General features: G+C 46.3%; 1 protein-coding gene across 6 annotated transcripts in view; it reads left to right on the forward strand.

Moving 5' to 3' along the window:
* LOC144505058 (uncharacterized) overlaps window positions 1-18,232 on the forward strand; it is a 105,315-nt gene that overhangs the window by 44,378 nt on the left and 42,705 nt on the right. For all 6 annotated transcript variants that reach the window (XM_078230795.1, XM_078230794.1, XM_078230796.1 and 3 more), the window contains 2 exons: window positions 177-226; window positions 9,141-9,292. In XM_078230795.1, the coding sequence (XP_078086921.1) occupies window positions 177-226; window positions 9,141-9,292 (202 nt within the window). The remainder of the gene's footprint in view (window positions 1-176; window positions 227-9,140; window positions 9,293-18,232) is intronic.

An 18,232-nucleotide genomic window follows, 5' to 3' on the forward strand; every position in this document is an offset into this window, starting at 1 on the left:
TAGAGCTGCTCCAAAACATTCCAATACAGTATTGAGTACCTTCAAACATTATTAGTTTTTTTTTTAGAAGGTGCTTTTTAAAGTTACCAGTGGCGAAAACTCGCCACCCTTTGTTTTCAAATAAAACAGTGTGCTGGTAGGTATTGTCATTATTCCTGTGTTTATTCTGGTTTCAGATATCAATACAAAGCACTACGTCAGGGTCTGTACTTCGCAGTAAAACTAGGTATGTACTTGTCTGTTTACTTATTCGCACATGACTGATACGTTGAATTTTACAGCACTTAAAAAATTTGTAGCCAAGGAATGTTTTAGAGCCACAGACAATACCTCGATAAATGTAATCTTGGTTCAATTCCAGTTTCCTGATTGTACGGGCAGAGTCAAAATCAAAGCCCTAGATCTAGAGATCTTAGGTATGAGGAAAGACTCAGGGGAACTGACTTCTTCACTCAGAAAACAAGTTGTCTTGTCGTCCCTGTCTTGAGAGGGAGAAGCTGGAATCAGATGTAACGGTTTTCGAATTAAATAAAGGTAACTGTGGTAAACCACTGTCGTGCCTTCGGCACGGTTGAGCTGTATATATTGTTGCCACTACTGTTCGGATATGAGACTCTCCCTGACACCTTTAATTCGGCTGCACCTTTAACTGGAAGCTCCGCCCTCAGGGTATAAAGGCTGCAGCCCTCCCCCTCCAGCCTCAGTCGGGAGATCCTCATGCTCAGTATTGTTCTGTTTATTGTCTGTTCCACATCGTTCCTTTTTAGCGAATAAAAGCCTTCTGTTCCTGGCAACATCAGCCTTGTCTATTTATCAGACGCGCCTCAGTAACTACAAAGACATGGGTGAGGAGCTGGCCAGACTTGATTGGTAAGGGAGCCTAGCAGGGAAGACAGTGGAACAGCAATGGCAGGAGGGTTATGCAGGAGGCACAAAAGAAATTCATCCCAAGGAGTAGGAAACATGCTAAGGGGAGGATGAGGCATCCATAGCTGACGAGGGAAGTCAAGGACAGCATAAAAGCAAAAGAAAAAGCATACATAGTGACGAGGATTGGTGGGAAGCCAGAGGATTGGGAAGCTCTTAAAAGCAAGCAGAGGACAACTAGAAAAGCAATAAGGGGGGAAGAAGATGAAATATGAGTGTAAGTTAGCTAGTAATATAAAAGAAGATAGAAAGAGTTTTTTTCAGTATATAAAAGGCAAGAGAGGGGCAAAAATAGACATTGGATCACTAAAAAATGAGACTGGAGAAGTAATAATAGGAAGCAAAGAAATGGCAGAGGAACTGAATAGTTACTTTGCATCGGTCTTCACGGTGGAAGACACCAGTGGGATGCCAGAGCTCCAGGAGAATTGGGGCACAGGTGACTGCAGTATCCTGCAGTGGCCATCTCTAAGGAGAAGGTTCTGGGGAAACTGAAAGGTCTGAAGGTGGATAAATCACCTGGGCCGGATGGACTACACCCCAGGGTTCTAAAAGATATAGCTGAGGAAATTGTGGAGGCAATGGTGGTGATCTTTCAGGAATCACTGGAGGCAGGGAGGGTCTCAGAGGACTGGAAAGTAGCTAATGTAATACCGCTGTTTAAGAAGGGAGGGAGGCAGCAGATGGGAAAGTATGGGCCGGTTAGCCTGAGTTAGGTCATTGGCAAGATTTTAGGGTCCATTATTAAAGATGAGATCTTTAATAATGGAAGTGCATGATAAAATAGGACTGAGTCAGCATGACTTTGTCAAGGGGAGGTCATGTCTGACAAATCTGTTAGAGTTCTTTGAAGTGGTAAAAAGGAAGTTAGATAAAGGAGAACCAATGGATGTGATTTATTGAGATTTGCAGAAGGCCTTTGACAAGGTGCTGCATAGGAGACTGTTAAGTAAGTTAAGAGCCCATGGTGTTAAGGTTAAGATCCTGGCATGGATAGAGGATTGGCTAACTGGCAGAAGGCAGAGAGTGGGGATAAAGGGGTCTTTTTCAGGATGGCAGCCAGTGGCTAGTGGTGTGCCTCAAGGGCCAGTGCTGGGATCACAACTTTTCACAGTATACATTAATGATTTGGAAGAAGGAATTGAAGGCACCGTTGCTAAGTTTGCAGAGGATACAGGTAGTATTGAGGAAGCAGGGGGGGCTGCAGAAGGACTTGGACAGGTTAGGAGAGTGGGCAAAGAAGTGGCAGATGGAATACAATGTGAAAAAGTGTGAGGTTTTGCACTTTGGAAGGAGGAATGGAGGCATAGACTATTTTCAAAATGGGGAAATCAGAAGCACAAAGGGACTTGGGAGTCCTTGTCCAAGATTCTCTTCAGGTTAACGTGCAGGTTCAGTTGGTAGTTAGGAAGGCAAATGTAATGTTAGAATTCATGTCGAGAGGGCTAGAATACAAGGGCAGTGATATACTTCTGAGGCAGGAGAAGGCTCTGGTCAGACCCCATTTGGAGTATTGTGAGCAGTTTTGGGCCCCATATCTAAGAAAGGATGTGCTGGCCTTGGAAAGGGTCCAGAGGAGGTTCACAAGAATGATGCCTGAAATGAAGAGCTTGTTGTATGAGGAGCAGTTGAGGACTCTGGGTCTGTACTCATTGGAGTTTAGAAGGATGAGGGGGGATCTTATTGAAACTTACAGGATACTGCGAGGCCTGGATAGAGTGGACATGGAGAGGATGTTTCCACTAGTAGGAAAAACTAGAACCAGACGGCACAACCTCAGGCTAAAGGGACGATCCTTTAAAACGGAGATGAGGAGGAATTTCTTCAACCAGAGAGTGGTGAATCTGTGGAACTCTTTGCCGCAGAAGGCTGTGGAGGCCAGGTCATTGAGTGTGTTTAAGACAGAGATAGATAGGTCCTTGACTCATAAGGGGATCAGGGATTATGGCGAAAAGGCAGGAGAATGGGAATGAGAAAAATATCAGCCATGATTCAATGGCGGAGCAGACCCGTTGGGCCGAGTGGCCTAATTCTGCTCCTATGCCTAATGGTTTTCCCAAAGGGTTATACAAAATAGCAAATGGTATGGAAAAGTTAAATCTGTACATTATTTTAAATTCAATTAGGAATAGGACATAGAAACATAGCAACTAGAAGCAGAAGACCATTCGGCCCTTCGAGCCTGCTCCGCCATTCATTTTGATCATGGCTGATCATCAAATTCAATATCCTGATTTTCCCCCCCTTCCCCCAATATCCCTTGATCCCTTTATCCCTTGATTCCTTTTGGACAAAAGGATATAAGATGAAAGTAGTAAAAGGTCATTCTAGTATTAACATCAGGAAGCTCTTCATGCAGCAAATAGAAAATGTTTGGGATAGACTTTCAGTTTCTGAAGACAAAACACTGGATTTATTTAACATCCAATTGATTTGATAATAGGGGTACTTTAGGGTGCACCTAGATGGGTGAACAAATATTACCCAAATAATATTCTTCATCCATTAATATCTTTAAATCTTGTGAAACAAGACCAGCCCAGGGAAATCACATATATTGCTCTGTGATTAATTGGGGAGCATTGATATACCCTTTTAGTACTATTGATACTCTTATGGTACTGATATGCTGAAGTCAATTTTCACCTTCATCAAATCGGCAGTAATTAGACATTGTGAACTGTCCACCCATTGTAGAACAGTCTTAATTGTCATCCTGATCGAAGAGGTAAAGTTCCCTTTGTTTTCTTCACATCTGAGATCCCGAGAGGATTTCATTTTTAATCTTCCATCCCACAGATCGGGGTGAGTTGATGGGGAATGGGTAAAATACCAGAAATTTCAGTGGTAATATTTGCAGGACCAGATCATGCCCTGGACTAAGCTCCCGGCAGTAGCAGATGGTGGCAAAAGCTGAGCCTGATGATGTTCTCAGCATGCAACATAATTTTAGCCTCACCACAGGTACATACAAAGGGGGATTCTGCACTGTCCGTGGCCTAGGAGATGAAACAAGGCTGGAGGATTCAACTAACTGAGAGAGGCAGTGTTCAGTTTTACAACTTTATTTGTTTTATGTTTTAAATTTAGGGGCTAAATTGCCCCTTATTGTTGGGGGATTAGCTAGGGTAAATGCACGGGGTTATGGGGATAGAGCCCTGGGTGGGATTGTTGTTGGTGCAGATTCGATGGGCTGAATGGCATCTGAATGCACTGTAGGATTCTAAATTCCTTCTGGACCCAGAGAGCAAGACTGCACCAGCCCCATTTCTTGTACCACTGGACCCACCCATGTTTCATAAAAAATGCCTCCCCAGCTGTGACAATGCTGATCTCTCAGATTTATATCCCTCTATCTCAGTCATGCCATGATAACTCAGACATCCCCCTCACCGCCTTCTCCCCTCGTTTCCACCCCCTCTCCCCCCCCCAGATCACTGCACCAATCCCTCAGGCTGCTCCCTCCACTCCTGATGGCAGCTCTCCTGTCTGAGAGTCTTCCCTCTCCACCCCCGATCAAAGCCCTGATCTCTCAGGCCGACTCCATGTCCCCCAAACTGATTGCCAGCTAGTGACCATTCCAATGGGCTGCCTCTGACTGTGGCCTTCTGCCACTGATAACAGCTCCCAGCCAGAGGTTAAGCTAATCTCCTGGCTGGCTGTCAGGTGGGAGACTGCAGTGATTTATTAAAACGAGTCCCTAACACTAAGATTGGCTGGGCTTCCATTTCCCAGTGCTTGACAAATTCCTTACCAATTACTAAAATCCCTCGCACCCTCTCTGCGTCTGTTAGTCTCGAGGAGCAAGGAGCTGGCACATCCCTCTTGCACTATCTCCACAGTATTTCCTTGGCAACCAGAATCGGGTGTAGTACTCAAGCTGTAGACTGACAGATTGACCACGAGGGCCTGTGACTTATATTCAACTTTTTTTTTGATTGTCACTTTGTTTCTACCCATTTATCCTTGAAATATACAGATTCTTAGGTTCCTTTCCACTTCACCACTTTAATACAATTCATGAAGTATGTATGTTGCTTTTTTAAAAATCCTATTGTGGTGAACCATTGTTGGTTCCCACCAGGTAGTGCTGAGCCATGGTCTGGCCAGTACTATGAGTCTGTAGATATGTTACTGTTGGGGTTAGGGTTGGGCTGTTCGACCTGTTAATATAGTCCTATGGTACACCCCAGTTGGCTCTGCCCCCTGGGAGAGGTATAAAGGTCACTGCTCTGCCTGGTGACCCTTTAGTCTGGGATCGTATACTGTATATGGTAGCTCTGTTATTGTTGGCAATAAAAGCCTTTATTTCCCGAGTACATCACGCCTCTCGTGTGTTATATCGCGCATCACCTAAATTTAGAGATTTTTACTTGCTTGGATTCGATTTCATCTGCTTTCTATTTGCTGAAATATTTGCTTTGTCCAACTCATTCAGAAATTTTAAAGTTGCTTCCTGCAATTCCACCCATTTTGGTACAATTGGAAAACATTAACTCTTTTGCATTCTATTTCTGAGTTTAGGTCAGTGTGCCCTCGGTCTCCTCGCTCAGTGCTTTCACCCCATCCCCTTCTGACCTAACTTCCACAACTTGGCACTTTCCACCGTTTAACCAGTTCTCAAGGCTTGCTTGAATCCCTGATGCTTTTGATCAGTCGGTTCCAATATTCCAGGGGTGGCAGGAGAGAGCGTGTCAGTGACTGGGAAAACAGAAGATACTGGGAAGGTAGAATCTCACGAGAGTTCTTTGACTCCATTTCCCACATGGGTAGATTGAACGCTGCCTCCCTGCTGGGTGAGAAAGCCAGCAGGTATTCCAAACAATCAAAACAAAAGCCACGATTCTCCCAAATTGGGACTAAGTGCCCGCCAGTGGGAAACCTGGAAGGGCTCAATCTTCGCCATCATTTCCCGGGCCCCTCCCTGCAAAAATTGAAATAGTGCCCCCCACCCCCCACTCATCAGCGGAGGACCACTAACCCCTCACCAAAAGGGAGGCATCCTCCACCGCACCCACAAATAATCGGTAACCACCCCCTCCCACACACACACACCACGCAGGCATGAGGGCGAGCCAACCTGAATCCCCCCCAAGACCCCCCCCACTCAAGCTCCCTTCAATTTCAAAAAGCCTTCAGTGACAGCCTCAGCGGTGAATGTATCTGCGGTGGTTTCATTGATCCGAACCGCAAGCTAAGTCTGATTGACAGCCTACGGTTTATGATTTGTAATACAGGAAGTGAGACCTGTTTGGGAGTCTGAGGGGAGGAGGGGGAGTCGGAGATCTGAGGGGGGAGGGGGCCTGAGTAGGGGTCTGAGGGGGGAGGGGGAGTTGGAGGCCTGAGGGGGGAGGGGGCCTGAGTGGGAGGCCTGAGGGGGTAGGGGGAGTCGGAGGCCTGAGGGGGGAGGGGGCCTGAGTGGGAGTCTGAGGGGGGAAGGGGAATCGGAGGCCTGAGGGGGGAGGGGACCTGAGTGGGAGTCTGAGGAGGTAGGGGTGGCTAAGTGGGGTGGGAGGGGGGGTGGTAACCTCTGTCTGGCTGGGCTGGGGTGGGGGAGGGGAGAATACCTCTCTTTGCTGAGGGGTTGATGGTGCCTCCAGACCCTTGGGATTTAACATGCTAGGTCCACAACTGTGAAGACCTGTAGTGAAACCCACCCGGTACCAATGCAGCTGGAGGACGGCTGCATGGTGCGAGGCTGTTGAATCGGCCTCCAAGCTCACTAATGAGGCCATTTGAATATTTATTGGGCTCCCACACGCTCTGGCTGGATACCCAATCGCGAACAGTGGGCAAGGCCATCGTGCTGGCTTTGGTGCCCGGCACAAAACCTGTTTTTGCACCAATGCCCAATTTTCCAGGCAATTACGATTCGCAATCAGAGTCAGAACCCCCCTCCAGAGTTTTGCTGGAGGATGGGGGCTGTGGGGAGCCTTTTCTCCTCCCTCGGGGTGCCCACTGGTCCCAGGGACACTCCATGGGACACCAGGGTAGCTGGACTGAGCTCCAGAAGCTACGGCGTCACCTGGCTCCGCCAGTCCTGGAGGCCCAGATGTGTCTGCCCCATGGTCTGTGATCCCTCAGCCCTGGCCCTGGGAGATGCGGCCAAGCTCTGGAGCACCTCCGCTACAGCATTCTGAGAGCAAACCAGGCTCTGGAGCCCCTCAGCATTAGCCCTGTGAGACTGGGATAAGTTGTCGAGGCTCACAGCCCCGGCCTGCTGTGTCTCCAGAATGCCAGCGAGAGCACCAGCCATGGCCAACAGTGTCTCCAACATGCCCCCTACACCCGTGGCCATGGAACTTTGTGCCTCCCGGATGCTGGCGGCACCCTCAGCCGTGGCCTGCTGTCCATCTGCAATGGCCCACTGTGCCTCCAGGATAGCCTGGATCCTGGTCGCCCATGAGGCCAAATCCCTGACCCAGGCTTTCCACTGCGGACACCACCCTTGCAGTGTTGGCCTAGCTCCCACGCTGTGCCGCACCACCTCCTGCGACAGCACTCTGTTTGGCTCCCCTAAACAGCTTTGCAGTCACAGCATGGTTACTGACAGCCCATCCACAACTCCCCGGGTTTGCTGATGCATCTCCACCAGTTTCGGGATAAACCCTGAGGTCTGGCACCTGGCTTGGGGCCAGCTGAATCCTCACCTCCGGCAGACTCCCGTGTGTCCGAGCCCTCGGATGTGTCCACCTCTGCCTGATGTGATGTGCTCACCAGTAAGTGACCCAGAAGCCTCAGCACTAACATGACCCACCGCGGTGATAGTCTCTGTGTTAGTGGGTTGTGTTGTTGATGCCTGTGCCAATTCACTGGTGGTGTCTTTGGAGGATTCTTCAGGGTCTCCCTCCGAGGCGTCGTTCGAGGTATCCAGAGGGCTATCTTCAGGAGCAGAAGTGGTGGTGCTGGCACCAGAAGGGCCTGGTGCATCAGGATCACGCAGCCTAGCAATTACTTCAAAGAAGACTTAGGAATAAGGTTCAGATGATGCTCACTTGCATGCATGTCCCTCCTTTTCAGCTCCAGTGCATGCTGGTCATGCACTGTGAGCATCCATAGCTCTGGGGCTCCCCCAGACTCGGGTGCAGGCGGGCACATCCGAGGGCTCGGGCACACGGAAGTCTGCCGGAAGCGAGGATTCAGCTTGGCCCAGTCTTCTTCCTCTCATGCTGGTTGTGCACATTCTTCTCCTGTGGGGACATAAGGGGGATTGAAAGCATGATGGATGGAAGGGCATGGGGTGCAATGTGTATCGGGATTGGGGAGCTTATGGCGGTTGATTCTGGAAAATGGGTCCACACTGGGGTGGGGCTGATTAGGGGGAGCACAGGAGTTGGAGGCTGTACTGGGGGTGTGGGGAGGCGGTGGGGGTGGGGTGGAGGTTGGTGGCTGCCCTTGAGGTGTATGGGGGATGTTTTGACATTGTAGACATTGTAGGCACAGCACATGTAGAGGTTTCTGAATGGGATGCACACTCACCCTTACAGCTTGTAGAAGGTAGTTCATTTTCTCGAGGCACTGCTCTCCAGACCAAGGGGTCAGTGTCCTGGCATTTACAAACGATGCCACCGCCCTCCCAAAGCGCGCTTGTTGCGTGACCCCTTGGGCGACAGCCCTGAGTGGGGGTAGAGCAGCTGGCACCTCTCCTCCACCACATCTAGCAGGCAGACCTGCTCACTCTCCACAAATCTTGGTGCACTTTTCTTTGGGGCCATCTTCCTGGGGCGTGACTGTCTGTGTGTCCATACTTGCAGCTAATATACAGCTCTGGCTGTTAAGGGAGTCCAGGTGCTGTCAGTTTGGGCCACGCTTGGGCCCATTAGTTAAATTTCATGGTGAATAATGCATTAGGTTAGAAACAGAAAGCTGGAGACCTGAGTTCGAAATTGAGCTTTGCTCTGCTCACCCTCCAGTTTTGTTTAGCAGGCAAATGTTTATTTGCTGAAACCTCACTTCAAGTAGCACAGCCTCACTTTACACCTGTGCTTCCAGCTAATTGAGTTGTATTGGGTGGGTCGCTGAAATGCTTCTCATTTTTAGCTGTTGAATAGACTGTAAGTGATGGTTTGCAACTTGTGAACAAAGATTTAAATTATTTATTATTTCTGAGTCGTAGACCAAATATTTAGCTTTCAAAACCGACTGTCTACATTTTAAAATCCATTTGCTTATTTTTCTAAAACGGAGTTATGCTTTTGTGTTGATTTCACTAGATCACTCCCAACATTGGCAGAATCAACTAGTCAGCCGACCATCAATAATACCGGACAACAGAACGGTTTAGAAATAGATCCGTCTCATCTGAACTTCTTGGAAATCCAACATTTCTTATCTGCTGATCAAATCTCCATCGACAGCAAAAATGGTAAAATAAAATAATTCCAACGTAAAATGTACAATAAGGTAATCAGTGTTACAATCACAGTTGGTATTACTAACGGAGATTCCAGAATGGAACTCTGGCTCGATAAGTTTTTTTTTTAAATGTGGAGGAACAGAGTTACAGGACCGCCAATTCATTTTTAACGACAGGACCCCTTCCCCCATTTCCCCAAAAAATGGGTGGAATCGGGCTGGGGGCAAGGGGTTGATTTCACCACTCTCCGCTGGGATAGGGGTGGCGTGGCTGGACTGCTCCTTCTAGCGCTGGCAGACCTAAAGATCAGCCCTGGCATGAGGATTTCAGGCTGCCCTGTGATCAAGTTCTGCATTCCTGACAGTCAGCTGTGCAAATTCTGAAGTGGCCAAGTCACTTTAACCTCCATGTCGTTTCCCCCCCCCCCCCGCCCCGTCACCTGGCAAGATTTTAAATCATTGCAGCACTCCATTCTGCAGCAGAGATTTTCCTTTCTCCCTGTCAGAAGCTGTAGGTGTGAACAGACCCTTTTGAAGGGATAATGGGGCACCCCGAGGATCAAATACTGGCTGTTCACAATATATACTAATGATTCCGTATGGGGACCAAATGTAACATTTCCAAGTTTGCAGATGATGCAAAGCTAGTTGGGACTATGTGTTGTGGAAGATGTAACTGGGCTACAGGAGGATTTGGACAGACTTAGTGAGTGGCCGTGTCAGATAGAATATAATGTGGAAAAATGTGAGGCAATCAATTTTAGTGAAAGGAATAGATGTGCAGTGCATTTCCTAAACGATAAGAAAGTGTAGATTTACAACAGGAGCTGGGTGTCTTTGTCCATAAGTCATTAAAGACTAACATACAGGTGCAGCAAGCTATTAGGAAGGCTAATGGAATGCTAATAGAATGATAGCCTCTATCGCAAGAGGATTTGAGTGCAGCAGTCGTGAGGTTTTGTTTCAATTGTGTAGGAGCTTGGTGAGACGGCATCTGGAGTACTGTGTGCAGCTTTTGTCCCTTTACCTCAGAAAGAATAGTATTACCATAGAGGGAATGCAATGAATGTTCATAAATGTTGTTCCAGGGATGGTAGGACTGTCTTATGAAGAGAGATTGGACAAACTGGGCCTGTATTCTCTAAAGTTTCGAAGAATGAGAGGTGATTCTATTTAAACCTACAATATACTGAATAGAATAGACAGGGTAGATGCAGTTAAGATGTTTCCCTTCATTGGGGTTTCTAGAATCGGGGGCACAATTTCAGAATAAGGGGGAAGCTGCTAAGAACAAAGATTAGGAGAAATTTCTTCATGCAGAGGGTTATGAATCTTTGGAATTCTCTGACCCATAGGCCGTGGAAACATTTAGTATGTTTAAAGCGGAGATTGCTAGATTACTGATTAACAATGCTGCAAAGGGTTATGGGATAGTGTGGGTAAAAGGCATTGAAGTGTCTGATCAGCCATGATTGCACTGAATGGCGTGGCAGGTTATCTACCCAGCTAGTTACAGCCTCAAACATACACTATTAAATTTGTCAAACACATTTTCCCCCATTTCATAAAACCACAATAATTCTGCCTAATTATATTATGATTTCCTTAGAATGATTGACATCAGGCGATTTGTTTTGGAGTTCTTTGTTTTCTCTCTCCATCATTTTGTGAAAAGTAATCTTTTGCTAGATTTCACTTCAATCTGAAAGACATTTGGAAGATCGCAACCACAATATTTCTACAGCTACCCCCTTTTTAAACCCCTAAATTGCAGGTCGAGGGGATTTGTGGGCTTTTAGTCCCATTAATTTTCCTTTACTAATATTGATTACTCAATCTTCGTATATCCTTCAAACCCAATTATTTCAGATACACAGTCTGTGTCTTCTACTGTGAAGACAAACACAAGATATTTGTTTTCATAATTGTTTTAACATCTCTACCAAGTCCACTTTTAATCTAATACTACCCTTAACCGCTTTGGTTAGCCACATGATGTCACTTTTTCCGTGGAGTTATTATTGCTCAATCTTTTGGATAGCTAATTTCCAAAGAATCCAACCAATGTTCACCGCTTATTAACTCCAGCAGAGCAATGACATTGGATGGTATGTATTCCTTTAGCATATTTTTTAAAATGTTCTATTACAAGAAAAATGCAACCCATGTTGTTCTGGACCAATGCAGCACAGTTTGTCAACTAACACGTTGAGCTAGTTTAATCTGTTTACAAATTGGCTTTTAGAACCAATGTCAGATCTTTCGTGAAGTGTGGTTAACAGAACTGTGCACAATATTTGAGCTGTGGCCTAATCAGAGTTTTCTACAGGTTCAGCATAAATTTCCTGCTTTTTAACGTAATGCCTCTATTAATGAAACCCAAGATTTGCAATGTTAACTGCTTGCCCAATATGTCCTGCCGACCTTACTTTCCCAGTTACTGCCATGCTCTCTCTCACTGCCACTCCATAAATATCAGAGCAAATGCATAGAGAGTTTTACAGCACAGAATGAGGCCCTTCAACCCAATGGGTGAGATCTTATGAAAAAAATTCTTAAGTACTGAACGAGCGAGAAAAAGGGAGAGAAACGCGTCATTTTTTTTGGTGAGCCATGAGTTGCAATCTTATGGCACTTAGTGGAACAAAAGTGACAGGATGCCATTCTCACCAGTAGGGGGCAGAGTCTAAGCTCACCAATGAAGCCGGCTGCTGAGCTCTTGGTGGCACCATTGCGCAGGTGCCCCCATCTCCTAGAACACTGGGAGTTCTCCTGTCATAGAGGCATTAAGTTAAAAAGCAGGAAAGTTATGCTGAACCTGTAGAAAACTCTGATTAGGCCACAGCTCAAATATTGTGCACAGTTCTGTTAACCACACCACGAAAGATGTGACAAATTTGAGAGGGGGAGCAGATTTACCGGAATAGTTCCAGGGAATGAGGAATTTTAGCCACAAGATTAGATTGGAGAAAAGCTGAGGTTGTTCTCCTTGGAGCAAAGAAAATTCAGGAAAACTTTAATTATGGTGTTGAACATTCTGACAAGAGAAGGTAACGTAAACAAAGTGAACCTTTGGCGGCACGGTGGCACAGTGGTTAGCACTGCTGCCTCACAGCACTAGGGACCTGGGTTGGATTCCCGGCTTGGGTCACTGTCTGTGTGGAGTTTGCACGCTCTCCCCATGTCTGCATGGGTTTCCTCCAGGTACTCTTTGTCTCGTCACTGGACACAGGTGAGGTCCCAGAGGATTGGAGGATAGCTAATGTGGTCCCATTATTTAAGAAAGGTAGGAAGGATAACCCGGGAAATTATAGGCCGGTGAGCTTGACGTCCGTGGTCGGGAAGTTGTTGGAGAGGATTCTTAGAGATAGGATGAATGCGCATTTAGAAAGGAATAAACTCATTAACGATAGTCAGCATGGTTTTGTGAGAGGGAGGTCATGCCTCACTAACCTGGTGGAGTTTTTTGAAGAAGTGACTAGAATGATTGACGAGGGAAGGGCCGTGGATGTCGTTTATATGGACTTTAGTAAAGCGTTTGACAAAGTCCCTCATGGTCGGTTGGTGCAAAAGGTTGGATCTCATGGGATAAAGGGGGAGGTGGCTAGATGGATGGAGAACTGGCTTGGTCACAGAAGTGATGTGGAGATCCGGCGTTGGACTGGGGTGAACACAGTAAGAGTTTTAACAACACAAGGTTAAAGTCCAGGACTGTAACGTTGGTCACAGAAGACAGAGGGTGGTAGTGGAAGGGTCTTTTTCCGGCTGGATGCCTGGGACTAGTGGTGTTCCGCAGGGCTCTGTATTGGGACCTCTGCTATTTGTGATTTATATAAACGATCTGGAAGAAGGTGTAACTGGGGTGATCAGTAAGTTTGTGGATGACACGAAAATGGCTGGAATTGCAGATAGTGAGGAACATTGTCAGAGGCTACAGAAGGATATAGATAGGCTGGAAATTTGGGCAAAGAAATGGCAGATGGAGTTCAATCCAGATGAATGCGAAGTGATGCATTTTGGTCGAACTAACGTAGGGGGGAGCTATACGATAAATGGCAGAACCATAAAGGGTGTAGATACGCAGAGGGACCTGGGTGTGCAAGTCCACAGATCCTTGAAGGTGACATCATAGGTGGAGAAGGTGGTGAATAAGGCATATGGCATGCTTGCCTTTATAGGATGGGGCATAGAGTATAAAAGTTGGGGTCTGATGTTGCAGTTGTATAGAACGTTGGTTCGGCCGCATTTGGAATACTGCGCCCAGTTCTGGTCGCCACACTATCAGAAGGACATGGAGGCTTTAGAGAGAGTGCAGAGGAGGTTTACCAGGATGTTGCCTAGTATGGAAGGGCTTAGTTATGAGGAGAGATTGGGTTAAACTGGGGTTGTTCTCACTGGAAAGACAGAGGATGAGGGGTGACCTAATAGAGGTGTATAAAATTATGAAAGGCATAGATAGGGTGAACAGTGGGAAGCTTTTTCCCAGATCGGTGGTGATGTTCACGAGGGGTCATAGGTTCAAGGTGAAGGGGGGGGAGGTTTAACACGGATATCAGAAGGACGTATTTTACACAGAGGGTGGTGGGGGCCTGGAATGCGCTGCCGGGCAAGGTGGTGGAGGCGGACACACTTGGAACGTTTAAGACTTATCTAGATAGCCACATGAATGGAGTTGGAATGGAGGGATACAAAAGAATGGTCTAGTTTGGACCAAGGAGCAGTGCGGGCTTGGAGGGCCGAAGGGCCTGTTCCTGTGCTGTATTGTTCTTTGTTCTTTGTTTGTACTCCGGTTTCCTCCCACAGTCTGAAAGACGTGCTGGTTAGGTGCATTGACCCGAACAGGTGGCGACTAGGGGAATTTCACAGTAACTTCATTGCAGTGTTAATGTAAGCCTTACTTGTGACTAATAAATAAACTTTAAAAAACCTGTTCCCGTGAACAGATTTGAGCTTTTCTCAAAGGATGCACGGGAAACATGAGGAGGAATTTTTTTATGCAAGTGGCAATGAGCTGGGATTTGTTGCCAGTGAGAGTGATGAGAGTGGAGATGATCATTGATTCCAAAAAGAAATTGGATGGGCACTCGAGGAAAATAAACTTGCAGGGCGACTGGATTGAGTGTAAAAATGGGACTGATTGGATTGCTCTTCAGGGAGCCAGCACAGAATCAATGGGCTGAAAGGCCTTCTGCCATTAATTCTATTGGCTGAATTTTACATGTCCCCTGGCATGGAAGTTGGGGGTGAGTTTTCCTGTACCTGGCTGGCATGCACTGCAGCTGCTTAATAGCCGGTAGGCCTTTAATTGGGTTGAGGTGCAACTCTTGTCACCATCGGACAGGAGGCCCTGCCCCTCAGAGTTGCTGGCCAATCAAATGGCTGGCAGGACACTTGTCCTAGCAGTGTCACCGGGAGTGGTGGTCATTGCTGGAACTGCCCGAGTCCATAATCTGTCAACTACTATCCCCACTATCAACATCCTGTGGGTTAGCACTGACCAGAAACTGAACTGAACCTTCCAGGACAAAGCAACCCATTCGACTGGCACCCCATCCACCACCTTAAATATTCACTTCCCCCATCACCCACGCTGAGTGGCAGTAGTGTGTATGCTCTACAAGACGCACTGTGGCAAATCTCTTGTCCCCAGCCTCAGCTTCTTTCACCATGTGTGACAATGGTGGCAGACGCATGGGAACACCACCACCTGCAAATTTCCCTCCAAGTCACATGCCTTCCTGACTTGGAACCATATCGCCGTTTCTTCACCATCGCTCGGTCAACATTCTGGAACTCTCTCCCTAACAGCACTATGGGTGTACCTATACCACATGGACTGCAGTGGTTCAAGAGGCAGCTCACCACCACCTTCTCCAGGGCAATCAGGGAAAGGCAATAAATGCTGGCCTACACAGTGATGCTCACATCCCTTGAAAGAATAAATAAAAGGCAGCATCATGAAATCCGTGGAATGATTTATTAACTCGTGACCTCAATGAGTTCAATTGTACCTTGGTTTTCAATTTGTAGTTGAATTAAAGAGGCTGAAGCTTGACTGAGTGCCAAATATTCAATGGTTAGAAAAAAAATATTTGGGTCAGTGATTTATGTAACCATGTGAAGAATGCAACTAGATCTGATTTTGTTATGGCAAATTAGACTTCATTGACAGTTCCATGGAAATACCCTGATGAATATATTGTCAGAACTCACTCGACAAGTTGAGCCAACTCTTTTTTTTTCATGAATTTAAATTGTTTTTCCCTTTACTAGTTTTATCTCAAAGGCATTGATACTTGCTGAGGTACATTAGTACAGAGTATCCAGTAGTTTGCCCTTGGGGCCAATGTTCAGCTATAAACGGCAGTGAGTGTTGTTGACAAGCAGTGCTATGGTTTTGTGCCAGTTTACTTGGGTTTAAGCTGGGTCTCCTCTGTTGTACACAACTGATACATCCAGCAAAGGTTAATGGGTGGCAGTCAGAATCATGGGCTTGTTTTTAATTCACTTGTTTTCAACCCAAGATGCCTAGACCAGTTTTAACATTCCAGACTGAGATCATCTAACTCATTCCAGCTGAGGGATCTAATGTTTTAATTAAATGCCCAAGTGAAAGATGAAAGTTTTAATGTAAAGTTTTAATGTAAAGTGCTCATTGTAAGTTTCCAAGGGCAGGCAATGACCTAGTGGTGATATCGCTAGACTATTAATCCAGAAACTCAGCTAATGTTCTGAGGACCCGGGTTCAAATCCCGCCACAGCAGATGGTGGAATTTGAATTCAATTTTTTTAAAATCTGGAATTAAGAATCTACTGATGACCATGAAATCATTGTCAATTATCAGGAAAAACCCATCTGGTTCACTAACGTCCTTTAGGGAAGGAAATCTGCTGTCCTTACCTGGTCTGGCCTACATGTGACGCCAGAGCCACGGCAATGTGGCTGACTCTCAACTGCCCTTGAGCAGTTAGGGATGGGGTAATAAATGCTAGCCAGCCAGCAATGCCCATGTCCCACCAATGAATTTTTAAAAATGTGGCCTATTTATTCCAAGCCTATCTACAGGATGTCCATTCTGAGGGCTGGGCCTCAGTATCATTCCCCCATTATCTTCAAATTTCTGCACCATCTCTGGATCATTTTTGGAACTGGTTCCAACATGGATCACCACAGGACACCACTTCCCACCTTCTGTCAGTCTCATGAACTATCCTTGGCCCCTACCCTCGATATATTTTATTTTGTAAACACACTTCAATCCAAAGTGCCTGACTCCACACTGCCTGACCTTTGTCATTGTTCATAGAAGCCCTACAGTACAGAAGGAGCGCATTCGGCCCATTGAGTCTGCACTGACCACAATCCCACCCAGGCCCTATTCCCATAATCCCACATATTTACTCTGCCAATCCCTCTGACACTAAGGGGCAATTTATCATGGCCGACCAACCTGACCTGCACATCTTTGGACTGTGGGAGGAAACCGGAGCACCCGGAGGAAACCCACGTAGACACGGAGAGAATGTGCAAACTCCATACAGACAGGGACCCAAGGCTGGAATTGAACCCGGGTCCCCGGCACCGTGAGGCAGCAGTGCTAACCCTGTGCCACCGTGCCACCCACCACTGTGTTAACCACTGTGCTAACCAGCAGTGCTAACCATTGTGCCACCGTGCCACCCCATCTTTTTGATTCCCGACCACTGACTATCGCCAATTCCCTGAAATATTTCTGTCTCCCCTTTCCATTTCAGAAAATATGTTTGCTGTTTGCTAGTCCTCTCGCTGGCCTAGTTCCTTTTTCTTGTTAAAAAAAATCTGTCAAATAGTCTCTCTTGCTCTCTAGCGAAAGTTTTGGTCTGATTTTAAAATGTGTGTGTTGCTTATTTTACTCAGCAGGGACACAGTAATTAGAGAACAGCAGGCCAGTTCTCCCTTTGTAATTGAATTTTTAAAAATATAGATTATTTAAGACTCCTCTTTTCAGAGATTGATTTCGATAAACATATGGCTCTTCTGTTGCACAAATATGGTTCTTAAACCAGTTGAGTACAACTGACAGCAATGCCACCACCCATGCTCAGAATGAGGGAAGTTCCATTTCCTGTGGGAGCTGGATTTTCAATGGGCGGAATGAGTGTTCAGTGTGACGCAGGAGCAGGGACTAGGTCATAGCAGGGAGCAGTTGTACCAAACAGGATCTGAGTCAGATTTTTCTGACAGAATGTGGGGCGGCGGGTAACATGGGGATCTTGCTCAAGACGGGGAGTGGTGGTGAGCAAGTTGCAGCAAGCAAAGTGATGTATGAGGACTTCTCAAGAAATCAAGAAGACTTTAGACCCAGAAATAACCCTTATTGCTGATAATAGCTTGTGAGATTTTAGGCTTAACAATGAACAGGCTGAACTTTTTTGGAATGTTGAGTGTTGGTTAATAAGCTTTTTTTGGGGAGTGAAAGGGGGAGAAACATTACAGGCAGAAACATGTCAGGGCAGGAGCTTTCTTCCTGGGCTGCAACATCATATGATTCAATTCTAAAATGAAAATAATAAGTAACATTTAACTGCTATCCCACTTTCCCAGTGTAACATAAAAATTCCAGTTAGAATAAAGCTGGGGGGGATTAAGGGAAAGTGAAATCAAGCTGAACATGCCACCCAAATGTTTTAATTGTTTGTTGCTGAACAAAAAGTTTGCTTTTATATGTTCTAAACTGCAGTGCTTCCCAAACACTGAAAAATCCAGAGTTTGCTGATGGTCACCATTCATCCTATGGCCCTGCACTCTACCCATCCACCCACCCTTCCCCCACCTCCGATTGGCATTCTATTCACTCGCAGTTAACTCTTCTTATCATCGGATCCCAACCCCAATCCTGGTTGCTCTACATCTCCTGGTCAAACTCCTCCCAATTGGCATCCCCTTTAAGAGCTTACCTTGGATACAGCA

This window comes from Mustelus asterias, chromosome 16, assembly GCF_964213995.1.
Source record: "Mustelus asterias chromosome 16, sMusAst1.hap1.1, whole genome shotgun sequence".
Taxonomy (NCBI): Eukaryota; Metazoa; Chordata; class Chondrichthyes; order Carcharhiniformes; family Triakidae; genus Mustelus; species Mustelus asterias.